Source organism: Bos grunniens, chromosome 4 (assembly GCF_055505025.1).
Source record: "Bos grunniens cultivar Pamir isolate PY7600 chromosome 4, Bosgru_T2T1.0, whole genome shotgun sequence".
NCBI classification, from domain to species: Eukaryota; Metazoa; Chordata; class Mammalia; order Artiodactyla; family Bovidae; genus Bos; species Bos grunniens.
Window position 1 is genome coordinate 87,483,391 of NC_141168.1, and position 27,366 is coordinate 87,510,756.

The window sequence follows — 27,366 nt, forward strand, 5'->3', positions numbered from 1 at the left end:
AAAGTGGGCATATCATTACAGATCCTACATTCAAAGGATAAGTAAATACTATGAACCACTCTTAACATAAATTTGACAGCATGGATGAAATGGATCAATTTCTTCAAAGACAAATCCTAACAAGACTTAACAGAGAAATAGATAACTTGCCTAGCCCTGCATCTATTAAAGAGATTGAATCAGTAGTTGAAAACCTTCCAACAAATGAAACAAGTGCTCTCTTTTATAAGGGCCCTAACCCCATTCATGAGGGCTTATGATGTGATAACCTCCCCAAAGCCCCACTTTCAAACACCATCACACTGGGGATTAGGTTTCAGTGTTGGAGAGACACAAACATTCAGTGTGTAGCCGGGATCTACAGAAGTCTACAGCAGGATTTCTTAGCCTTAGGATTAGTAACATTTTGGACCTGATAATTTCTCTAAAACTCAATATTGTTAAGATGTCAGTTCTCTCTACATTGACTATAGATGCAGTGTCCTCTCAAAATGTTAGCAGGCTTTTTTTGTAGATATTAAACTGATTCTGTAAATGGCTAGCCTAGGTAACTAGAATAGGCAAAACAGTTTCACAAGGGAAGAACAAAGTTGGATGCTCAAAGTCTCTGATTTTGAGAACTTTCAGGAAATAGTGATTAAAGGGTGTGTTATTGATAAATTACAATTTCAATTAAATATTAAAGTAAATTAAATATTAGGACTTCCCTGTAGCTCAAACGCTAAAGAAGCTGCCTGTAATGCAGGAGACCTGGATTCAGGGTCAGAAAGATCCTCTGGAAAAGGAAATGGCAACCCATTCCTGTATTCTTGCTTGGAGAATCCCATAGACAGAGAAACCTAGAGGGCTACAGTTCATGGGGTGCCAAAGAGTCGGACATGACTGAGCGACTAACACTTACTTACACTTACTTATTGGTAAAAGCTTTTGTATATACATACATATATAAGTGGCTAAGTAATATCTGACTCTGTGATTCTATGAACTGGCTTCTCTATGCATAGGATTTCCCAAGGCAAGAATTCTGGAGTGGGTTGCTATTTCCTTCTCAGGGAATCTTCCCAACCCAGCAATCAAAACTGGGTCTCTGGGTTGGAGGACAGATTATTTACCACTGAGCCACCTGGAAAGTAGAATGGAGCAGAGTCCAGAAATCAGAGGCACACAGATATGCTTGATTGGTTTTTTACTAAGAAGAAAAGGCATTTCACTGGTGAATTGATCATCTTTTCCAAAAAATGGTGCTAGAACAATGGGATTCAGGTCAGTTCCTTCACTCAGTCATGTCCAACTCTTTGCCACCCCATGGACTGCAGCACGCCAGGCCTCCCTGTCCATCACCAACTCCCAGAGTTTACTCAAACTCATGTCCATTGAGTCAGTGATGCCATCCAACCATTTCATCCTCTGTTGTCCCCTTCTTCTCCCGCTTTCAATCTTTCCCAGCATCAAGGTCTTTTCAAATGAGTTAGTTCTACGCATCAGATAGCCAAACTATTGGAGTTTCAGCTTCGGCTTCAGTTCTTCCAAGGAATATTCAGGACTGATTTCCTTTAGGATTGACAGGTTTGATCTCCTTGGAGTCCAAGAGACTCTCAAGAGACTTCTCCAACACCACAGTTCAAAAACGTCAATTCTTCAACACTCAGCTTTCTTTATGGTCAAACTCTCACATCCATACAAGAATACTGGAAAAACCATAGCCTTGACTAGATGGACCTTTGTTGGCAAACTAATGTCTCTGCTTTTTACTATGGTGTCTAGGTTGTTCATAGCTTTTCGTTCAAGGAACAAGCGTCTTTTAATTTCATGGCTGCAGTCACCATCTGCAGTGATTTTGGAGCCCCCCAAAATAAAGTCTGTCACTGTTTCCATCAATTCCTCATCTGTTTGCTATGTGATGGGACTGGATGCCGTGATCTTTGTATTTGAATGTTGAGTTTTAAGCCAACTTTTTCACTCTTTCTCCTCTTTCACTTTCATCAAGAGGCTCTTCAGTTCTTTGCTTTCTGCCCTAAGGGTGGTATCATCTGCGTATCTGAGTTTATTGATATTTCTCCTGGCAATCTTGATTCCAGCTGGTGCTTCCTCTAGCCTGGCGTTTCGCATGATGTTCTCTGTATATAAGTTAAATAAGCAGGGTGATAATATACAGCCTTGATGCACTCCTTTTCTGATTTGGAACCAGTCTGTTGTTCCATGTCCAGTTCTAACTGTTGCTTCTTGACCTGCATACAGATTTCTCAGGAGGCAGGTCAGGTGGTCTGGTATTCCCATCTCTTAAAGAATTTTCCACAGTTTGTTTTGTTCCACACAGTCAAAGGCTTTGGCATAGTCAATAAAGCAGAAATAGATGTTTTTCTGGAACTCTCTTGCTTTTTATGTGATCCAGTGGATGTTAGCAATTTGATCTCTGGTTCCTCTGCCTTTTCTAAATCCAGCTTGAATATCTGGAAGTTCACGGTTCATGTACTGCTGAAGCCTGGCTTGGAGAATTTTGAGCATTATTTTACTAGCATGTGCGATGAGTGCAATTGTGCGGTAGTTTGAGCATTCTTTGGCATTGCCTTTCTTTGGGATTGGAATGAAAACTGACCTTTTTCAGTCCTGTGGCCACTGCTGAGATTCCCAAATTTGCTGGCATATTGAGTGCAGCACTTTCACAGCATCATCTTTCAGGATTTGGAATAGCTCAACTGGAATTCCATCACCTCCACTACCTTTGTTCGTAGTGATGCTTTCTAAGGCCCACTTGACTTCACATTCCAGGATGTCTGACTCTAGGTGAGTGATCACACCATAGTGATTATCTGGGTCATGAAGATCTTTTTTGTACAGTTCTTCAGTGTATTCTTGCCACCTCTTCTTAATATCTTCTGCTTTTGTTAGGTCCATACCATTTCTGTCCTTTATTGTGCCCATCTTTGCATGAATGTTCCCTTGGTATCTCTGATTTTCTTGAAGAGATCTCTAGTTTTTCCCATTCTATTGTTTTCCTCTATTTCTTTGCATTGATCGCGGAGGAAGGCTTTCTTATCTCTCCTTGTTACTCTTTGGAACTCTGCATTCAAATGGGTATATCTTTCCTTTTCTCCTTTGCCTTTCACTTCTCTTCTTTTCTCAGCTATTTGTAAGGCCTCCTCAGACCACCATTTTGCCTTTTTGCATTTCTTTTTCTTGGAGGTGGTCTTGATCCCTGCCTCCTGTACACTGTCACAAACCTCCGTCCATAGTTCTATATGCAAAAAATGAACTTGAGTTCTACCTCACACCACCTACAAGAATTAATTCAAAATGGATCATAGACTAAATGTAAAAACAAAGAACCATTAAAAACATAAAACATCTTTGTTATGTTTAATTAGGCAAACATTTTAGGTAAAACAACAGAAGTGTAATCCATGAAGCAAAAAATAATGACGTGTAGACCTCAGGAAAATTACTGACTTTTGTCCTCCAAAAGACATTGTTAAGAGAATAACACAAGCCATAGGCTGGGAGAAAATAGTTGCTAACTACATGTTTGACAAAGGGCTTGTATCCAAAATATGCTAAGAACTATGAGAATATAATAATTTGAAAACATCTAACCCAATTTAAGGCAATGGCACCCCACTCCAGTATTCTTGCCTGGAAAATCCCATGGGTGGAGGAGCCTGGTAGGCTGCAGTCCATGGGGTCGCTAAGAGTCGGAAATGACTGAGAGACTTCACTTTCACTTTTCCCTTTCATGCATTGGAGAAGGAAATGGCACCCCACTCCAGTGTTCTTGCCTGGAGAATCCCAGGGATGAGGGAGCCTATGGGGTCGCACAGAGTCGGACATGACTGAAGTGACTTAGCAGTAGCAGCAACTCAATATAATAATGGGCAAAAGATTTGAACAGACCCTTCACCAATGAAAATATGCAAAAGGCATGTAAAACACATGAAAACATGTTCAGTATCGTTAGTCACTTGGGAAGTGCAATTACAACCACAGGCACTGCTGGACTCTATACCCATTTCTAGTAGGGATGTGGGGAAGTTGAAATATTGATGTGTTACCTGTGGGAATGCAAAATGGTTTCCCAAAAGCTAATTCCTTTACTCAAGAGAAATGGAAACTTACCTTTACACAAAGATCTGTTTATAACAGCCATATTCATAATCACTAAAAACTAGAAACAGCCCAATGTCCTTCATGTGATGACTAGGTAAACCAACACAATCCATACAAACTGAGAAAAAAAGGGAAAAAACATCTTCTCTGTACGCAACAACCTTTATGAATCTCAGATGTATTTTGCTAAGTGAGAGAAGTGAGACCCTGAAGGTCAGATACTGTGTGCTTCCATTTGTATGACATTCTAGCAAAGACCAGACTGTCAAGTCAGAGAAGAGGTTCAGGGGTTATCAGGGGTTAGTGATTAGAGATGTTGATTATATACTGTCAGCACGAAGGAGTTTTTTTGGGTTGTAGAACTGTTATGTATCTTGTGATCATGGTTACATGATTGCTTGCATTTAAAAAATGCACAGAACTCGGCTTGCCAGGTGGTGCTAGTGGTAGAAGGCACCTGCCAGTGCAGAAGGTGCAAGAGATGCAGGTTCGATCCTGGAATTGGGGGAATTGGCACCTCACCAAGTATTCTTGCCTGGAAAATTCCATGGGCAAAGGAGCCTGGCAGGCTACAGTCCATGAGGTCACAAGCAGTCGGACACAACTGAGAGACTGAGCACTCTGAATGCCAACAGCAAACTTATTGTACATTAAAATATATGTTTATAACTTCCTCTAGTTCTGTCAGTTCCCATTAAAACATTTTAAAATGGCAAAGATCCCACTCTTTCGTTGTAATACTTAAAATTACCATTCCTTGATTCTTGGTTACCTTAGGAAGTTGAGTAAGTTTCGTAACATAGTAGAAAGAAACCCCAAGGAAGATAGCCATCACCCCTTCACATTTTTCTTGGCTAAATATAACTCTATATTGTTCTTCTGCTTTGGCAACAAGTCATAGTGTGAGTTCCCTATACTTTTCCTGGAGCACATGGCTTTAACCTTGACATTGCACATATGCCTTCCTCTTTTTTTTTTCCCCTAATCTTCACACAGACACACACACACACACGCACATCCTATTTATACCATTCATTCTCTTATTTAACAATCCATCCAGATCCTCTGCTACCGTACGGGATACAAAGATTAAGAAGGCATGCTTTCACATGAAATCAGTTCCGGAGGGCAAAGGGAAGGTACATGAACAAAGATGTCGATTATTGTCGTTGAGTCATAGTAGAAGTATCAACGAGCGTGATGTGGCACAAAAGAGTCAATAATCCTTTCTGCCTCATTGGGTCAGAGAGGAGTCCACACAAGAAAGACATAAAAGTGCCTCAAATAAAAATGTAAAATTTCATTTTTAAAATGTAGTAGTGTATTGTAGACCAGATAGTTTAAGAAAAATACGAAATTTAGCAGTAAATTGGTCAGAAACAATCTTGAAAAAGCATCTTGAAAACTTCAACTAGGTGATATGGAAATGGGATATAACGGTGAATTTTGTAAAGGTTATATGAAAAATAGCTGATTAAAATGAAAAAGCTCTGAGTATCATAGAGGACTAAAGCCTATTAATTAGTAATATACTATTAATTAAAGAAAACAGGAACAAATATAATGAGATACTATTGATATATCAAGTGGCCAAATATAATAAGATACTACTGATGTAACAAATTTCCTATGGATTAATCTGCTAATTAAACTTCCTAACTTTGGGCTTGCTGACTCACTTTGAGTTTAGATTTTGCCTCAGTTCTCAACATGTTCTCTAGTTACACTATGCACAGAGAATCCTCTTTCTGTTTTTAAATTGCTGTGCTCTAGCCTTATTGGCGGAGAAGGCAATGGCACCCCACTCCAGTACTCTTGCCTGGAAAATCCCATGGATGGAGGAGCCTGGTAGCCTGCAGTCCATGGGGTCGCTAGGAGTCAGATATGACTGAGCGACTTCACTTTCACTTTTCACTTTCATGCATTGGAGAAGGAAATGGCAACCCACTCCAGTGTTCTTGCCTGGAGAATCCCAGGGACGGAGGCGCCTGGTGGGCTGTCGTCTATGGGGTCGCACAGAGTCGGACACGACTGAAGTGACTTAGCAGCAGCAGCAGCAGCCTTATTGGTCTTCTCCTTTTTCTTGAGTAACCAGACACTGCTATCATAGAACACCATTGCACATCTCCATCTGAATGGTTAACTCCCCATCTGTTTCAAAACTGTTCATTGAAGTGTAAACCCTTCCAGCATATTTTAAATTAGAACTCACCTCACCTCCTTTCACCTGAAGCATTCCTGACCTCTTTTCCCTGTCCTGCTTATTTTTTAAAGTCTTAACTTCTGACATATGTGATTTACTCATTATGATTATTGTTTATTGTATTCCTTTACCTCTACTAAAGTATAAGCTTCATTAGGGTAAAGATCTTTGTTTTGTTCATTGATGTCGCCTAGATTTCTGGAACAGTGCTTGGAATATGGTAGGCACATAGTGAATATTTGTTGGAAAACAGAACTCTTTAGAAATTTCCACTTCTTGATCCCCTGAGTACTAATCTCTGGGCTGGTTTTTTGTGGGGGGTTTTTTGTTTGTTTGTTTGTTTTTTCTCTGATAGCATCTGGATTCAGACTCTTAAAATAAGATAGAATGTCTGTGACTTGACATTTTAGAATTTCTGCAATCCAGTTGAACTGTTATGATACCTAACCATTGTTCAGGAACACTGGCTTGAACCTCAAAGCTCTTCCTGACTTAAATAATAAATAGTTACCTCCCCATGAGGCCACCTTTTGAAGTGTGGTGTAAACACTGTTAGAAACAATGGTAAAGATAAACCTCTCCATTTGCCGCTTGAATTTTCTTTGTTCATTTTTGAATGTTTTCCAACTTTTGATTCTTAGTTTGCACATAAAATGAGCCTTGAATTGTTTATGCAGTAACATTTGAACACAACTCACCCAATAAAACTCACCTACTCAGGCCAAAAAAAACATGATACAATAGAAAAGAAAGTGGCTCTGAAGGTTGCCAGAGTTTGGCTTTTAGACAATGGACAAGGCCACTCTGTTCTTGGAATGTACTTCCATGATATGCTTGGAAATGCAGGAAACCTTCAGCAGATTTTGTGTCTCAGAAAATAATAATATTCAAACATTCTTGAAACATCCAGGATTATATGTAGATGGTTATTTTCGTTCAGCGTCTTAAATTGTGTGTTTTAGTTGCTAAGTCGTATCCTGCTCTTGCAACTCCATGGACTGTAGCCCGCCAGGCTCCTCTGTCCATGGGATTTCCCAGGCAAGAATACTGGAGTGGGTTGCCATTTCCTTCTCCAGGGGATCTTCCTGACCCAGGGTTTGAACCTGCATTGACAGGCAGATTCTTTACCACTGAGCCATGGGGGAAGCCCCTTAAATTGTATAGGAAATAAAATTAACCTCTATGTAGTATAGTAAATTTAAAGTTCAAGTAGTAAATAAGCAGCTATGTAGATTCTAAAAACAGAGGACTTCAGTTTGTAAGGCAAGTATGGTTAAAAAAATGTAACTGGAAACATTGAAGTATCATTCAAGTTTCCTTTTCTTCATATATCTTTTTTGATAAAAATCATATACCTATACTTTTGTATATTCCTAAGCTTATAGCCCTTATCATTTCTTGTTTTGCTAATGCCTTTTGAAAAACCTCTTTTTCATTTTAAGATTTTATCCCATAAAGGCCATGTGGACTATTTGACTTTGTTTATATTCTTGTTAATGTTCTACTGTGTTTTTATTTTTATTTTATTTTTTTCTTTATTAAGAAATGAAAATATTAATTTATTTTCATTCTGATAGTGTCTAAAATGAGAGCTGATAGTCTGCTGATTGTTGGTAGAGCTCTTTTATTTTTACTGTGTTTTTAAAAAAAGGAAAGAAAGGAAGAAAATGATAAAGCTCTAGCACGATTCCTTAATTTAACCCCTTCCTGTATATGTATACTTTCATCTTCATGGACTATCAGTTGTTCTCTGCCTTCCCTTTTACTCCTACTTCATGTAAAAATGATGAGAGGTTCACATATAAAACCTTAGAAGTATTAATAAAACCTTCCAGAAATCCCAGATATAATTGCAGCTAGCAACTTTCTGTATATCTATCACATCTCAATATGTATACATAGACAATATGTGTGGAGAAGGCAATGGCACCCCACTCCAGTACTCTTGCCTGGAAAATCCAATGGATGGAGGAGCCTTGTAGGCTGCAGTCCATGGGGTCTCTAGGAGTCGGATAGGACTGAGCGACTTCACTTTCACTTTTCACTTTTATGCATTGGAGAAGGAAATGGCAACCCACTCCAGTGTTCTTGCCTGGAGAATCCCAGGGACGGGGGCGCCTGGTGGGCTGCCGTCTATGGGGTCGCACAGAGTCGTACACAACTGAAGCAACTTAGCAGCAGTAGCAGACAATATGTGTATTTTCTTTGTTATGACCTGTGTTTTGCCATTAGTCATATTTTTCCACGTCATTTGTTTTATTAGCATTTTAAGACTTGAGATTAAATTCATATAACATAAAGTTCACTATTTTAACCATTGTAAAGTGTGCAATACACTGGATTTTAGTGTATGCACAGTGTTGTATGACTATCACTGCTGTCAGTTCTAGGACATTTTCATTATATTATAAAAGAACCTCTGTATCCACTGAGCAGGTACTTCCTTTTCTCTCCCCACCCCATTGCCTAGAAACCACTAATACACTTTTGGTCCTTATGGATTTACTTCTGAACATTTCATGTAAATGAAGTTGTAAAATATGTGGCTTTTATGTTTGGCTTCTTTAATTTAGCATGTTTTCAAGGCTAATCCTTGTACAGCTACTAGAACTTCATTCCTTTTAAAGGCTGAATAATGTTCCATTCTATAGACACACCACATTTTGTGTATTCATTATTCATTTAATAGAAATTTAGATTGTTTCCATTTTTTTCTACAGCAACAGTACTATTATAATAGTACTGTTATGAAAAGTCACGTACAGGTTTTTGAGCATCTATCTTCTCTTGTTTATATTGCCATTTCATTTTAAACAAATATATAATATTCAATTGTATAAATGAACCATAATTGTCATGTTTACTTATCAAAATTTTTTACCAAATTTGTCTTTCATAAACATGCTGTCATATATCACTGAAAAAATTTTTTCACAGTTTTCTAATTCTTTAAAATTGTTTTCTATTAATGATAGTAGCTAATGAATTCTTAGAATTGTAGTTACTGAAATTAAAGGGTATGCACATTATGATATATATGTACTATGTTATGTTTAATGTATGTTGCTATATTATCATCTATCAGGTTGTACCAACAATAGTATATATGGTTATTTTCTCATATGCTCATTATATTATTATATTACTATTTTTAATTTGGTAAGTGGAAAGTATTTTTGGTCTTCTATTAACATGAAATATATACAACATTTTGTTATTTTAATTTGTTTTTATTTACAAATGAGATTGTGATTCTATTAGGTAATCCAGTTCTTGGAGTTAGCAGGAAATGATGGTTTCTGATGGTAATTGATGTTTGTGTTGTTTACCTGTGTCTGTAGTCCTTTGAGTCTCTGCCAGAAAAATAATAGGACATTCCCAGTTTGATCTTATGATTTTTGCAAATTAGCATAGAGCTACTTACAGTACGTGTAATTATCAGATGATATTTGGTTTATTTTCAGTAATGGAAAGTTTTTTCTTGGTAAAATTTTTGTTACATAACTTCAACAGTTTAGATCACTTAATGCTCAAATATTGCTCATTTAAAGGAAGTAAATATTCCTCATAGTATAGAACAGGGAAAAGATTGCACAATTTAATGGACTTTCATTTTTTTTGGAGAGCATCATAATTTCAGTTCCTACATTTTTCTGATTTTCTAATTTCAATGAGTTGTTCATGCATATAATCTAATATTTTTATTTGGTTAAAATTCTTCCTATATTCTTTTTCTTTAAAGTCACCATGACTTATCAAATGTAAAGTATTTGCATAATTTTGGTGCTCAGTTTTTAAAAATTGTTCAATCAAATAACCAAATACTATTTCAATGTACCTACATTTACCTGTAAATGGCATTTTAAAGCAAACTTTTAAGAAGTTTAAGATAAGTTATATATAATATTTTAATTTTAGAAGCTACTAAAAAGTGGAAAATGGCTACATAGAAAAGATACTGTTTCACTGTTAGCTGAATTACAGTGCATATTGCAGTTGTAAATATTGCTTCACTGAGTGATTTTTCTCTTACATACAAATACATGGTTAAAGATTCAAAATTTCAAGCAATACAAACTTGAACATTATTAGTATTAATGACAGAATAGAATATATTCTATCTGGTATTCCCAGTTTAAAAAGAAAACTTGTGAAAATTCTGACTTACTGTCTGATCATTGATTATCAGACTTGTTATTTGCCTTATAAATGGCAATCAATTTACAAATATATCTAGGGATCTTTTCAGGAATCCATCTTACATAAAAGTAAAATCATCTACTTGTAGGCTTATTAGAAAAGTATACACGCACAAAGAGAAAATAAGACTAAATACAACAGAGGCTAAAGGTTCACGTTTTATAGTTGTTAGCATTTATCAGACTTTATCAATCAGGATAATGTAGCTCAGTCATCAAAGGAATCAAAATAAATAGAAAGCTAAAGTTGTAACAAGGGCTAACATGAAAAAAAGGGAAGAATAAATGTATTTATGGATTGGTATTATATTCAGTCTTATCACCAGGGCTGATTGATTTGTTTAAAGCAGTCTTTTCTGTATGGTGGCCATTTTCCATATTAATATAAAGATTATAAAGTTTACTTACTTAGTTACTTGTTTTTGAAAATTATCTACTTTCCAAGTCAGGAAATACTATATCTTCAGTATAATTAAGCATTCTTTTATTGTATATCCATTTTTGAGTAGATTCTTGTTTTGGATAAAATTTTAGAAACTAGCACCTAGTATCACTGTATAATTATAATGGTCCATTTGAATGACTTTTTTTCTTGAACAAAACATTTTCGGTTTGTTTGGTTTAAATATTTGGTCTTGTCTCATCTGTCCTAACTTTATATGTGTAATGTTAAATATATAACATTATATATATGTAATAGATTTGGATATATAATATTACATATTACATATGAAATGTGTAACATAAATTACATATGAAATGTGTAAGTAAATGTTAAGTATTTACATATTAATATACCTATATTCTTGTTCAGGTATATTGTGTATGTATTATATCTTTTATATATTATAAATAATTTAAACAAAATATATAAATAACTATTATTGTATACTTTAAAACAAAAAGTTTTAATTTCAATTGAAAATGAGAATGTTTTCTACTAACAAGCCACTCCTTGAGCCACTTTGAAATAATGTAAGCTTTGCCATTCATATATATATATATTTTGGCACCATCTAAGCTAAGGATTTAAATTTTATATGAAAATATTTACCCCATTCACACTGCGTGTTTACTGCCCCGTTATTTTTCCCATTTATGAGACTGTAGTAAGAACTCATGTTCAACCAGGAAAGCCAGTCGACTGATTCTCTCATCTGTCAGATCTTGTCTACGGCCGAAGGAGTAGGTGAGCATGAGGATGCGGGGAACAGAGGTGCTGGGTCCAGGTGGGCGCTCTCTGGGCCTCACCTTTCCATCTACAGAACGAGAGCGGTGCTGAACTGTGACTACAGATCATTGGAATCTGGTGGATTGTCTTTTGGTCTGGACACTTCTGGTTGCTTATAACTGACCTCAAGTGAGATATTAAATTATGATCAAAACAATTAATGCCTACAAATAAGTGGAAATGTTTTAGTTCTTAAAATTTTCAGATGGTGTTCCACAGCCAGAATCAAAATATTACACATAACCAGGTCATAAAGGCTAACATGTTAACAGCTGGAAAAAACCCTAAAGTATAAATTGAGCTTCATAATAGATTCAGTAGTTGTTTCCCATTTTGTACCAGGTATTGATTAAACCATGACGTAAATCTGAACATGATGAATCTTACTCGAGACTTTTTTTTTTTAAGTAAAATTACTTTAACCACAGTTTTCCTGAAAATTGTTTTTACTTTGATAACTTTTTGATTATGTGAATGACTACAGGTAAGATACACTACTTTCAAGACAGAGCTAGTAAACGTGGTTTAAACATTAAAAACTGGTGTTCTTAACATTTTCAATGAAAAGCATTCTGTTCTGATTTAGATTTAATGCAGAGAGATTTTCATTCTGTTTGTTGTAGAAAGAGCATTCATTTTTAATATGGGCTTCAACTAGGGTACCTTTGGTTATAGATCCTTTTGGATATGTTTCCAAATTTAATATTTGTTTGCAATGATGCAAATGGATGTAGGAGGATAGAGCTGAATAGCAGAGACATAGATGTAGCCAATAGCACAACTATATATAGCTCCTTCCTTTTACTTTTTTATACATTACTCACCGTGTTTGGTTGCTTCTGTTTAGTTTCATAAAAGGTCTAAGTATTTGGAAAGGTGTGGGACCATGTCCTGTTGGAATTTCAGTGTTTGCTTATGAAAGAAGATACCATCTGTGGGGAGTATGACTTCAGAAATTTGACTTTGGAGTGTTCCTGTATAATTCTACTGGGAATTGCCAAAAAACATAGTCAAGAATTAATAGTACTTTTCCAGATGGTGATTGTTAAACAATAATTGGAAGCTGCAGGAAAAACAGTGTTTTTGCATAAAGTAGGCATTTAGTCAACATTGGTTAAACTAAGGATTATTTTACTAAATAATTAAGTGCTGTTCTCATGATTCAGAAAAAAATATGCAAACTTTATCTCTTCTTAAACCAATAAAAGAGAGAACTGCTCCTTAAAATGAATTTTATAACTTTTTGAAAAGTTTAACAGTAAAAAAGAACATTTATTTTTAAAGTTAACTTTCTGAGTCATATATTTCAATAAGTAAGCAACTTTCCTAGCCATTTGTATACATTCTGAGGTGCAAGCCTAGCAAATTCAGCAGGCTTCTTGTTCATTTTGGAGAAGGCAATGGCACCCTACTCCAGTACTCTTGCCTGGAAAATCCCTTGGGTGGAGGAGCCTGGTAGGCTGCAGTCCATGGGGTCGCTAGGAGTTGGACACGACTGAGCGACTTCACTTTCACTTTTCACTTTCCTGCATTGGAAAAGGAAATGGCAACCCACTCCAGTGTTCTTGCCTGAAGAATCCCAGGGAAGGGGGAGCCTGGTGGGCTGCCGTCTCTGGGGTCACACAGAGTCGGACACGACTGAAGCGACTTAGTAGCAGCAGCAGCTTGTTCATTTTGCATTCTTTCATTATCAGCTTGTTATGTTTGGGGAGCAGTATGGAGATGAAAATAAACAGGGAACAGTAGCTTCTCTCTTGTGTAACTTAGACAACCCAGCCTCTCCAAAAGAATAGGCTACAAAGAGACCAGTTTGATTTCCATGCTGAGTAGAGCCCATGTTTATCTTAATTGAGTTCATCTTATGTAATAGATGTAAGCAGTGTTTACTGCATCAAGATTATTTGTAGCTATCTTATTGGGGCTGTTCAGTTTGCTTTTGTAAACTTCATGTCAGGTTTTTCAAATATCTCTGTGTTGTTGTTTATTTTTTTTTAGAGAGTTCCCAAAGTTGCTGATGGCTGTCTCATCTGCAAATACCTCTTCAAGGTACTCTATGCTGGTGATGTCTCCAAGCACTGAGCTGCACGGGAGCATGGAATTGACTTACTGGGGAGGACTGTATCAGTTAAGTGATCTTTCTTAGTACATTGCATGGGTTTTGCAAAGCTTTCTGCTTTTGTTAATCCAGAGGGCAGAACTATGCTTACGCTGATTTTTAAATGAAAAGCTTTTTGTTAACCCACACAATATAATACTCCATTTACTCTCCTACATGACCCCCTCTATATTTCTATTAAGTTTCCTGGTTTTAAGCACAATTTTATTAACCATGTGTGTCTATGTTATTTATGTTTTACTATAACTCACTAAGAAATGCAAAAAAGCAAAATGGCTGTCTGGGGAGGCCTTACAAATATCTGTGAAAAGAAGAGAAGCAAAAAGCAAAGGAGAAAAGGAAAGATACAAGCATCTGAATGCAGAGTTCCAAAGAATAGCAAGGAGAGATAAGAAAGCTTTCCTCAGCAATCAATGCAAAGAAATAGAGGAAAACAAAAGAATGGGAAAGACTAGAGATCTCTTTAAGAAAATCAGAGATACCAAGGGAACATTTCATGCAAAGATGGGCTCGATAAAGGACAGAACTGGTATGGACCAAACAGAAGCAGAAGATATTAAGAAAAGGTGGCAAGAATACACAGAAGAACTGTACAAAAAAAGATCTTCACAACCAAGATAATCAGGATGGTGTGATCACTCACCTACAGCCAGACATCCTGGAATGTGAAGTCAAGTGGGCCTTAGGAAGCATCACTATGAACAAAGCTAGTGGAGGTGATGGAATTCCAGTTGAACTATTTCAAATCCTGAAAGATGATGCTGTGAAAGTGCTGCACTCAATATGCCAGCAAATTTGGAAAACTCAGCAGTGGCCACAGGCCTGGAAAAGGTCAGTTTTCATTCCAATTCCAAAGAAAGGCAATGCCAAAGAATGCTCAAACTACCGCACAATTGCACTCATCTCATAGGCTAGTAAAATAATGCTCAAAATTCTCCAAGCCAGGCTTCAGCAATATGTGAAGCGTGAACTTCCAGATGTTCAAGCTGGTTTTAGAAAAGGGAGAGGCACCAGAGATCAAATTGCCAACATCTGCTGGATCATCGAGAAAGCAAGAGAGTTCCAGAAAAACATCTATTTCTGCTTTATTGACTATGCCAAAGCCTTTGACTGTGTGGATCACAATAAACTGTGGGAAATTCTGAAAGAGATGGGAATACCAGACCACCTGACCTGCCTCTTGAGAAACCTATGTGCGGTCAGGAAGCAACAGTTAGAACTGGACATGGAACAACAGACTGGTTCCAAATAGGAAAAAGAGTACATCAAGGCTGTATATTGTCACCCTGCTTATTTAACTTATATGCAGAGGACATCATGAGAAACGCTGGACTGGAAGAACCACAAGCTGGAATCAAGATTGCCAGGAGAAATATCAATAACTTCAGATATGCTGATGACACCACCCTTATGGCAGAAAGTGAAGAGAAACTAAAAAGCCTCTTGATGAAAGTGAAAAAGGAGAGTAAAAAAGATGGCTTCAAGCTCAACATTCAGAAAATTAAGATCATGGCATCTGGTCCCATCACTTCATGGGAAATAGATGGGGAAACAGTGGAAACAGTGTCAGACTTTATTTTTTTGGGCTCCAAAATCACTGCAGATAGTGACTGCAGCCATGAAATGAAAATATGCTTACTCCTTGGAAGGAAAGTTATGACCAACCTAGATAGCATATTGAAAAGCAGAGACATTACCTTGCCAACAAAGGTTCATCTAGTCAAGGCTATGGTTTTTCCAGTGGTCATTTATGGATGTGAGAGTTGGACTGTGAAGAAGGCTGAGCGTTGAAGAATTGATGCTTTTGAACTGTGGTGTTGGAGAAGACTCTTGAGAGTTGCTTGGACTGCAAGGAGATCCAACCAGTCCATTCTAAAGGAGATCAGCCCTGGGCATTCCTTGGAGGACTGATGCTAAAGCTGAAACTCCAATACTTTGGCCACCTCATGCAAAGAGTTGACTCATTGGGAAAGACTCTGATGCTGGGAAGGATTGGGGGCAGAAGAAGAAGGGGATGACAGAGGATGAGATGGCTGGATTGCATCACCGACTCGATGGACGGGAATTTGGGTGGACTCGGGGAATTGGTGATGGACAGGGAGGCCTGGTGTGCTGCTATTCATGGGGTTGCAAAGAATCGGACACGACTGAGTGACTGAACTGAACTAATAACTCACCAATATAAGACTTACTGGTTATTTTCTCAGTTTGTAAGTGCTGTGTAGTAATATTTGAATTACATGCAAACTGGGGCTCAGGGAAGCTGTGAATTTTCCAAAGTTACTCAGTAAAACATACATGGGTGCTATCAACAGTCACTGCTGGTCTTAAACCACTAGTGGGACTATATTCCTTAGTTTCCTTTCTTCAAGGTAGAATATATGCCTTAACTCACTTATTTGAAATTTTTTTTTATTGTATTCCTGCTGTATACAAGGCACTGCTAGGCCTCATGCTAATGCCTTTTATTATATTTTTGACTTAGAAAAGAAGTACACAGTTGTTATTTTTAAAGATCACTTATAGTAAGACAGGTAGAAATAGCGAAACAGTATGTTCTCATTTCCTCAACCTGATCCCCACAATCACTTTAAACAATTTAGGTCCCTTGTATATAACCTTAGTCACTGCTAAAACATTACACTCCATTTCTTCAGGCCTGTGCTTTGATATGTGACTCTGTGTGGATGTCAGCCTTCATGCTCTTAATTCCGTCTACCAGTGTTCTAAGCCTTATATTAAAAATGCGGGTGGAAGAAGAACGCAAAACCTTTGTACTCTGCTTCGAAAGATGGCAAAATTACTAGGATAAAAAAGCCTATAAGTCAAATTCAGTTTTCAGATTTCTGGTGAACCTGATTATCTTCATTTTCTTTGTTGGTTTGGGAGATTAAGAATTGGCTAAGTTTTATGGTATAAACTGTGGTATGGTTTAGAAGTTTGTGATAAGTTCCTTACCAGTGAACAAGACATTGTCAGCACCAAAGGATAATGATTACATGTTATAGATTGGTAATGATTACATTTTATAGATTGGTAACTGTGATTCATAGTTGCTGAATGATTTACTTGAGGCATCTTATAAGTAACATAGAGCTAGCGGTGTAAGTACAGTTGAGTATCTCATCTAGACTCAGAGTTATTCACATCAGCTGGAAGTGTAATTAAAGTTAGTTTAAGTGTTTATATTCTTTTTTTTTTTTTAGAACATTAACATGAAACTTTATCTAGAAAATTAAGGTCACGATTGTACTTTCAGCACTGGGTGGTCTAATAAATGTGAACTTCAACTAAAAGTGCCTTTTTTTTAAAAGGACAAGATTCTGATCTTTTTCAGAAATGGGAATTTTCTCTCTTTAGAAAAATTTAAACTAATTTTCATAAGTTAGCAGGAAGAAATGTAAGATTCCTGCTTCCCTGGCAACTCAGTGGTAAAGAATCCGCCTGCAGTGCAAGAGACACAGGAGACGTGGGTTCAATTGCTGAGTTGGGAAGATCCCCCCAGTCAGGGGAAATGGCAACTCACTCCAGTGTTCTTGCCAGGAAAATCCCATGGACAAAGGAGCCTGTGGTGGGCTACGGTCCATAGGGTCACAAAGAGTCGGACACGTCTGAAGCAACTGCACACACACACACACACACACTATAGAATTGACAGTGCAAAGTTAAACAATCTAAATATATTGGCAACAATATAAATCCACAAGTAATTAGTTTCCTTGAAGTGTCTGAAACTTTTGCAGTGGTATTTTGTTGTTGAGTTGCTCAATCGTGCTTGTTGTGACCCCATGGACTCTAGCACGCCAGGCTTCCCTGTCCTTCACTGTCTCCCAAAGTTTGCTCAAACTCATGTCCATTGAGTCAGTGATGCCATCCAACCATCTCATCTTCTGTTGTCCCCTTCTCCTCCTGCCTTCAGTCTTTCCAGTGTCAGGGTCTTTTCCAATGAGTCAACTCTTCGCATCAGGTAGCCAGTGAATATCAGCTTCAGCATCAGTTCTTCCAATGAATATTCAGGCTTGATTTCCTTTAGGATTGAGTGGTTTGATGTCCTGCTGTCCAAGGGACTCTCAAGAGTCTTCTCCAGCACCACAGTTCAAAAGCATCAATTCTTTAGCATGCAGCCTTCTGTATGGTCCAGCTCTCACATCCGTACATGACTACTGGAAAAACCATACCTTTGACTATGTGGACCTTTGTTGGCAAAGTGATGTCTCTGCCTTTTAAAACACTGTCTAGTTTTGTCATAGCTTTTCTTCCAAGGAGCAGTGATATTAGAGTGGCTTTTTAAAATTTGATGGCGCTGTCTTTTATTGCTCATCTAGATAAATGGCAGGTCCAAGGTAATAGTCTTTGATATTGTCATCCAGGTGATGTATTGTGGCACTAACAAAACTTCAGTCAGCTCTTCACATAACTAAGCACAATACAAAGAGTGGAGAAAGAAAGTCATTTAACAGATTAATTTATATATTACCAAAAGATGACGTGTCGTCATCCACTACTAAATAGAGAACCACTTAGGAAATTTCAGTTTTTAGAAGGTCTCATCTGGCCATAAAATAACGTAAGAACAAAACACAAATACTCTGCATGACGTGAATATCTACATTATTCAAGTGAGGTAATATAAAAGAGCAATTTAAAATAATGTTAGACCTTAGTGATCACAGGCCATTTTAAGGTGCTTGAAAATAGGCAGTTTAGTGGGAAAGACATCATGTAGCTGGTTAGTAGCAGATCACCTTTTAGTCTAGCAAACTTTCACCTCTTATTTCTGTGCCTGAAATGAATTAGAGTCAGATCAATGGGTTGGAAATAAGTATTGAAAAGTTACTTTGGTAAAAAGTCAACTTCTAAAAATACATATAAAATTGAAAGCACTTTATAAATCTGTACTTGTTGCCAACATTAAAAAGAGAATTCAGTTAGTGATAGCATGTTTCTTCTCCTGAATAAAATGTCTTCAAAATATAGGCTAGTCGGTTCCTTGCTATGTGATTGCTTTTGTGGCTATTTTTAAAGGAAATGAGAATATCTTTGGAGTGATTGTTCATTACCTCAGCAATTTTTAAAGGCATGGTCAGCTTGTAACTTTTTAAATTTTCCTGTTGAATATAGGTTTTACAGACTAATAACCCCAAGTACATCTTTTGCTAACAGTTAATCTATATTTAAGTACAAGCGATGTTCAAGTAATAATAATTCAAATAACCAATTGAACACTTCTGTTGTTCTGAACCTCAACCGTTTTCATAGACGCAGAAATTACTTACTTAAAATCCTAGGATACATGGACAATTTACATGAGAGTTCATTTGGAGTTTCTAACAAAGACCCCACCTTCTCCTAACCAAAGCACATCATTCTGAATGTGAAAAATTCAGGGTCTTGATTTAACAAATTCATTTTGAAAACAATGCACATGAAAGAGTAAGGCAGGCAGAATCAAGCCAGTCATGCTCTCATCTCATTTCTCGAGTAGGTGGAAGTGTTGTGAAGATGCTGTGACTGGCATACTTTGTTGTTCAGTCGCTCAGTCGTGTCCAACTCTTTGCAACCCCACGGACTGCAGCATGCCAGGCTTCCCTGTCCTTCACCACCTCCCGGAGCTTGCTCAACCTCATGTGCATTGAGTTGGTGATGCCATCCAACTGTCTCATCCTCTGTCATCCTCTTCTCCTGCCTTCAGTCTTTCCCAGCATCAGGGTCTTTTCTAATGAGTCAGCTCTTTGCATCAGGTGACCAGCATATTGGAGCTTCAGCTTCAGCGTAAGGCCCTGCAAGTCATGGTGACGTGTCATGCTGTTAGTTGGTTAGTTTCTCGGTTTCTTTAGTTTCTTATTTAGGAAATCTTGTCATTGTCTTGTGGGTGAAAGTCCTGTAGACAGCGTATCATTCACACAGCAGGAGTCTGAAGGATTTAGCATCCATTCCTTCTCTGTATAACCTAAGCCTAGATATTTAGTTTTTCCATATCTTTGTTTCCTCTCCTCCAAAAGGGGACTCTGTTTCTTTAAGGTAATTTTTACTGGAGTGTAGTTGCTTCACAATGCTGTGTTAGTTTCCACTGTGCAGCAGAGAGAATCAGCTGTACGTATACATATATCCCCTCGTTTGGGGATTTCCTTCCCATTTAGCTGGCCCCAGAGCACTGAGTAGAGTTCCCTGAGCTATTTATTAAGCTTTCACCACTTATCTATTTTATACATATTACCAGTAGTGTATATATGTCAATCCCAAACTCCCACTTCATCCCACCCCACTTCTTCCCCCCTTGGCTCCATATGTTTGTTCTCTGTGTCTGTGTCTCTGTTTCTGTTTTGCAAATAAGATCATCTATACCATTTTTCTAGATTCCACGTATATGTATTAATATATGATATTTTTCTCTTTGTAACTTACCTTACTCGGTATGATAGCCTCTAGGTCCATACATGTCTCTACAGATGATCCAGTTTCATTCCTTTTTATGGTTGGTAATATTCAGTTCTATATATGTACCACAGCTTCTTTGTCCATTCCCCTATTGCTGGACATTTAGGTTGCTTCCATGTCCTGCCTATTGTAAGTAGTGCTACAGGGAACATTGGGGTGCGTGTGTTGTTTTGAATTATGGTTCTCTCTGGAAATATGCCCAGTAGTGGGATTACTGAGTCATCCCTACCCATCGATAGGGGACTTTGTTACATTTTAAAAATTTTTCAACGGCTCTACTTTTAAACTTCTCATAAATTATTTTCCTCAACCACATCAAATTTATGAGAATGTTTAAAATAAAGTTACCAGAGAAACCTTGTGATTCTCCCTTTAAGATTGCTTCCAGTGTATGGGACTCCATTTATTGAGAGAAGTGTGGTTGGTAGTCCTCATTTTTAAACTGTGGGATGATCTCAATTAATAGAGGCTAAAGAAATTAACCAAGACTAGATTTTAGGGAGGTCAATTTAGGATGGTTGATATGGGAAAAGGTTGGATTAGGGAGTAAATTTTAAAGATTTTTCTAGATTCTAAGCAAGTAATGGGAAAAACTTCACTATGCATTTCATTGCTATTTTGTAATGCAAGGGGAGCTTGGATCTCTGAACTGTTTGTATGATAATAATTAAAGTAATAATGGTTATTAACATCTGTATTAGGCTATATAGTAATTGCTGCACATTATCTAATCCTCACAACAGTGTTATCATGTAGATACTACCATTATTATCAGTTCATAGAAGAAACTCAGGTTGGTAGAATGAAAAGTCATTTGCTTAAGATTGCACGTCTAGAAAGTGCTCTGTTCTGGTCTTGACTCAAAAGCCCATATTCTTAACATTAGACATCCTGTCTCTTCTCCAAATGGCTAACAAATTTATAACATGAAAATTGCCCTAAAAACAAACTATGCTAACATCCTGTTCTGGGAACTTTTTTTAAAGAGGAGAAGGAACAAAGAGAAGCAATGGGGAGAGACTGAAAGAAAGAAGGAAGATTCTAAATATTCCTATAGATTTCTACTTTTGGCAGTAAGATTTCATTACTGAAGACACGTTTGAGTTATATAATGATGTTTGAGTAGGGATGTGTCAATGCTTTTGTATTTTTATAAAGGTAAATATTTTTGTCAGAATATTTGATGTTTGCAATGTAGCATGCAGACATCTTGATACCAGATTGTCACTGAGTTGTTACTGTTAAAAGATCCTAATTAGATTTTTAAGATTCAAATTTTTATATGTGTTGCAGTTAAGATCTGGCTACTGTGGATTAACCAGTCGATTTGTTTTAATAAATATTTATTAAATGCCTGCTGTGAGAGAAGCACTGTGTCAAGTGCTGGAGATAGAATTAAAGACAAATAAGATATAGTCTCTGCCTTAGTGACCTTACCATCTCATGTGTGAGACAATCAAGTAAGCAGGTAACTGTAAGTGTAAGCTCAGGGTGTTAGGCCAGCTCGTAGGGAGAAGTGACTTGCTGTAGAGATCACATGCGGCTTACAAAAAAAGGAGGCCTTTGAAATGTCCTGCATGAGGAATAGGGATTACCTATTGTGACATATGAGCTTTCCCTTGGTTGATTAACTATATTATTAGAAATACCAGAGGGATCTTTTAACAATAGCAATGCCTAGGCCCAACCCCAAAGATTCTGATTATTTAGTTTGGGTGGAGCCCAGACATGAGTACTTTTTAAAAGAAGCCTAGTTATTCTTAGGTGTTGCTGTGGTTGGACACCACTCAGATATTTCAGACATTGTTCCTAAAATGCTGCATGTGGACAAGAACACTTTTATACTTCTTGATGTTGCTTAGAGAGAACATGTTACTAGGGAAAAGAAAATTGAGATAAATAAATGTTACTTCAAAATAAAGAAGCAGAGGTTTTAAAATATAAAAGCTACTCTTTCTTAAAATTGAACAGCTTCCCTAGGTAAGAATAATTATTTCAGAAAACTGAAGAAATACTAAGTCGTCTCTCATATCCCATTTAAACATATTCAGAGTACAAAATTGGTCCCATGGACTTATTACCCAAAGTCCTGCATTGAAATATTAATACGCACAAAAGAACATTTGTTCTTGAACACAGACGTAGTTATCCAGGTCTGGAAGATTAGAATGGTAAGTGCCTAAGGACTTGTCATGGGTTGTTGACTAGAAGTGAGCAGGTGAATGACGGATAAAGGTTTGGGTAGAATAGTAGTGAATGGGTGGTAATGGTTAGTCAGTGTAGGGTTCCTGCTGTTGATAGATACTTACAGGCTACATGTTGTTTCGTTTCTTCGAAGTATCCCTCTGAAGAGGAGAAAAAGTGTTGCCTTTTAAATTTTTTTCTGTTTTTCCAAGAAGAGAAAGGTTTAGGATGCAAGAGGTAACATTTTTTTTCCTTTTTTATTATCTTTTTTACAGTACTTTTATGTGCCAAGTCCTATGCTCAGGAGTACTCAGGCATTACTCAGGCATTGTTGTATTTGATTCAGAGAATACTATACCCTGAATACTCAGGCATTACTCAATACTCATTACTCGTACTCATTACTCAGGCATTACTCAGGCATTACTCAGGATTACTCATGTGTTACTCAGGCATTGTTGTATTTGATTCAGAGAATACTCATAAAGTGGTTACTCCAACTAGTCCCCTTTTAGAGTCAAGAAAAGTGGTGTTCAGAAAGGTTAATTAACTTGCCTGGTGTCACACAGCCAGTAAACGGTGAAAGTGAAAGTGAAGTCGCTCAGTCGTGTCTGACTCTTAGCGACCCCATGGACTGCAGCCTACCAGGCTTCTCCGTCCATGGGATTTTCCAGGCAAGAGTACTGGAGTAGGGTGCCATTGCCTTCTCCATAAACGGCAAAGGTGCGATTTAAATGAAAGCTTAACTGGAAGCACAGGGAAAGCTAACTGTGTGCTCTCTGGAAGACTGTGTTAGAATGATAGGATATTAACCTGCAGACAATTGTGTTTAGTGTCTAGGCCCTTTTTGCTTCATTCACTCTGATTGTATTGTTCAGAAAACTGCTATCCAGATCCATTAAATAAATTGCCCCAAATCACACAAGTAGGTAAAGTTAGAAAGGGACCAGACTTAAGGATTTTTGACCCCAAGATCAGTGTCCTTTCCACAATCGCACACTCTACTGCCCTTTATTTTGTTGTTCTTGCATTTTGAGTTACTAGCCTGGTTTTCTTTTTGTGTTACAATTTGTCTCCTGAAGGTCAAGTAACCTGGTTTGGTTACGGAAGTCCTCGTAGCTTCTGGGACTATATCAGAGTGGCTTGCCGGAAAGTTTCACAGAACTGTACCTGCAGCATTGAGAATATGGAACATGTCAGTTCCTCCAGAGCTAAGGTAAGACCTCAGTAGGAATGTGCAAGGTGTGCGTGTGCTCTCCGCCTGAGCATTTGACCCAAACAGAGAATTCAAGCTCCTTGCTGTATACAATATTTCCTTTCTTTGTTGAAATTAAGCACTTGACCATATTTAACATCATTCAGAAGTTAATTTTTTTTTTACTAGTTATTTTAGAGTGCTCTTGAATCTTCTCTGTTGCCTTATAAGTAGCAAGAAGGCATGAAGCTAGTCACTGTGAGTTTCTTTTTTGAGAAGCACAGTGAAATATTTCCCAGTCTGTGAATTTTCAGCAGCTCTTCATGTCCTGCACTGGCAGTCCACGTGTCAGACTGTGTTCACATAATTCCAGATGTGATTTGCCTGTTGCACCGGGTTGCTATCGCATTACTGGTGCAGAAGCAGTGGTAGGTAAAATTGCTGCTGCCTTGGCACCAAGTAAAACAGTGGCAACAAACTATTCTACTAGTCATTGAGTTCTTCCCCATCATGCACTCAGTCTTAAAAAAAAAAAAGCCACTTTCACTTAATGTTTGTAATGGTAGACATTATTAATTTAATTAAATCTCAGCCTTTGGAAGCCTTTCTTCTTAGTATTTTGAGTGACACAGTGGGGAGCATGCATAAAGCATTTCGGCAGCATACTGAAACATGGTGGTCGTCTCGAGGAAAAGTGCTCGTGCAACCGTTTGAATTGTTAGCTGAACTAGATGCTTTTGTTGTGTAATAGTATTTTTACTTGAAAGAAAAACATTCAAACTATAGCTTTTTTGATTTAGGCATTTGTAGACAGTCCTTAAATAAAGATGAATGAAGTAAGTCTGTTCCAACAAGAAGAACAGCTTGACAGTGTTTGTTGCCAATGTTAAAATTAAAGCTTTCAGGTAAAAATGAGAATTTGGGAAAACTTAGAGTGTATTCACAAGCTTGATAGCTTCCTAGGACTTAAAAGACTTTTCTGATAACATTAATATTAACAAAAATGTATTTATCTTGTTTAATGGAATGTGTAATATTTTTAAGTTAGTGTGTTAGTCATGTCTGACTTTTTGCAACTCCATGGATTGGGGACTACCAGGCTCCTCTGTCCATGGGGTTTTCCAGGCAGGAATACTGGAGTGGGGTTGCCATTCCCTTCTCTAGGGATCTTCCCGACCTAGGGATCAAACCCGAGTCTCCTGTATTGCAGGCAAACTCTTTACTGTCTGAGCCAATAGGGGATACATTGAAGTCAATAAATGTCTTCATTTCTAAGTCAACTGTGACTAGTTTTTTTGTAAAAATTTTTTTCTCATAGATGTTTAAATCTCTTTTGTTTCTTTTTTACTTTAGCAGATTTCATTTTTGTCACAATTGTTATCTTAGTGGTCTTTTGGCCTCCGTTTTCTTTAACTATTAAATTTATTCATTTATTTACTTTCTAATTGTCTGATTGAATACAGGTTTTTAAAATGTGCAATTTGAATTCTCTTTTGCATCTTAACTGAGTTTGTATCTTGGCTTCTGTAGGTTAAGGTGAAAAGACTTGTTCAGTCACTCAGTCATGTCCGGCTGTTTGTGACCCCATGGACTATAGCATGCCAAGCTTCCCTGTCCTTCACTCTCTCCCAGAGTTTGTCAGACTCATGTCCATTGAATCAATGATGCCATCCACCCATTTCATTCTTTGTTGCGCTCTTCTCCTTCTGCCCTCAGTTTCCCCAGCATCAGGGTCTTTTCCAGTGAGCTGGCCCTTCACATCATATGGCCAAAATTTTGGAGCTTCAGCATCAGCATCAGCCCTTCCAGTGAATATTCGGGCTTGATTTCCTTTCGGAGTGACTGGTTTGATCTCCTTGCTGTCCAAGGGACTCTTAAGAGACTTCTCTAGCATCAAGGTTCAAAAGCATCAATTCTTAAGCGCTCATCCTTTTTTATGGTTGAACTCTCACATCCATACATGACTGTTGAAAAAACCATAGCTTTAATTATACAGACCTTTGTCGACAAGGTGATGTGTCTGCTTTTTAAAACACTGCCTAGGTTTGTCGTAGCTTTTCTTTCAAGGACCAAGTGCCTTTAGTTTCATGGCTGCAGTCACGGTCCACAGTGATTCTGGAGCCCAAGAAAATAAAGTCTGTCGCTGTTTCCATTGTTTCCCCATCTATTTGCCATGAAGTGATGGGACCAGATGCCATGAGATTAGTTTTTTGAAAATGTTGCATTTTAAGCCAGCTTTTTCGCTCTCCTCTTTCACCTTCATCAAGAGACTCTTTAGTTCCTCTTCGCTTTCTGCCATTAGGGTGGTGTCATCTACATATCTGAAGTTATGGATATTTCCCCTGGCAGTCTTGATTCCAGCCTGTGATTCATCTAGCCTGGCATTTCACATAATGTACTCTGCATGTAAGTTAAACAAGCAGGGTACAGTATACAGCCTTGAAGTACTCCTTTCCCAATTTGGAGCCAGCCTGTTGTTCCATGTCTGGTTCTAGCTGTGGCTTCTTCCTGCATACAGGTTTCTCAGGAGGCAGGTCAGGTGGTCTGGTATTCCCATCTCTTTCAGAATTTTCCACAGTTGTTGTGATGCACACAGTCAAAGCCTTTAGCATAGTCAATGAAGCAGATGTTTTTCTGAAATTCTCTTGCTTTTTCTGTGATTCAGTGGATGTTGGCAATTTGATCTCTGGTTCATCTGCCTTTTCTAAGTCCAGTGTGTACATCTGAAAGTTCTCGGTTCATGTAATGTTGTAGCCTAGCTTAAAGGATTTGAGCATTACCTTGCTAACATGTGAAATGAGCGCAACTGTATGGTAGCTTGAGCATTCTTTGGCATTGCCCTTCTTTGGGATTGGAATGAAAACTGACCTTTTCCAGTCCTGTAGCCACTGCTGACTTTTCCAAATTTGCTTCTGTATTGAGTACAGCACTTTCACAGCGTCATCTTTTAGGGTTTGAAATATCTCAGCTGGAATTCCATCACTTCCCCTAGCTTTGTTTGTAGCAATACTTCCTAAGGCCCACTTGACTTCACATTGCAAGATGTCTGACTCTAGGTGAGTGATCACACCATCGTGGTTATCTGGGTCATGAACATCTTTCTTGTATAGTTCTTCTTCTGTGTATTCTTGCCACCTATAATATCTTCTGCTAGGTCCATCCCATTTCTGTCCTTTATTGTGCCCATCTTTGCATGAAATGTTCCCTTGGTATCTCTGATTTTCCTGAAGAGATCTCTAGTCTTTCCCATTCTGTTGTTTTCCTCTGTTTCTTTGCAATGTTCACTTAATAAGGCTTTCTTATCTCTCCTTGGTGTTCTTTGGAACTCTGCATTCAGATGGATGTATCTTTCCCTTTCTCCTTTGCCTGTAGCTTCTCTTCTTTAAGGCCTCCTCAGACGACCATTTTGCCTTGTTGCATTTCTTTTTCTTGGAGATGGTTTTTGTCACCGCCTCCTGTACAATGCTAGGAACCTCCATCCATAGTTCTTCAGGCACTGTCTATTAGATCTAATCCCTTGAATCTATGTGTCACTTCCTCTATATAATCATAAGGGATTATATTAATAGAAGTTATCCCAGTGATACAGAAACTTTATTTTCTTATTTTCAAATTAAAAGCAGGAGAGATTAACATGACAAGTGTATTCTAAACCCCTTCAATATAGGGGAGAATGTATTTATATAACTAGCATTTACC

At 37.7% G+C, this 27,366-nt stretch overlaps 1 protein-coding gene across 11 annotated transcripts in view; it reads left to right on the forward strand.

Moving 5' to 3' along the window:
• The window catches only part of LOC147374475 (phosphatidylcholine translocator ABCB4-like), a 68,521-nt gene that overhangs the window by 17,414 nt on the left and 23,741 nt on the right, over nt 1–27,366 (forward strand). For 6 of the 11 annotated variants that reach the window (XR_015162798.1, XM_086397302.1, XM_086397305.1 and 3 more), the window contains exons 2-3: nt 13,730–13,858; nt 23,555–23,688. Coding sequence is in view for 10 of the 11 variants with exons in the window: in XM_086397302.1 (XP_086253428.1) it covers nt 23,659–23,688 (30 nt within the window). In the remaining variant the exon portion in view is untranslated. Of the gene's footprint in view, nt 1–13,729; nt 13,859–19,849; nt 23,689–27,366 lie in introns of those variants that run through there. The other 5 variants (XM_086397309.1, XM_086397308.1, XM_086397311.1 and 2 more) reach the window with 3 other exon arrangements.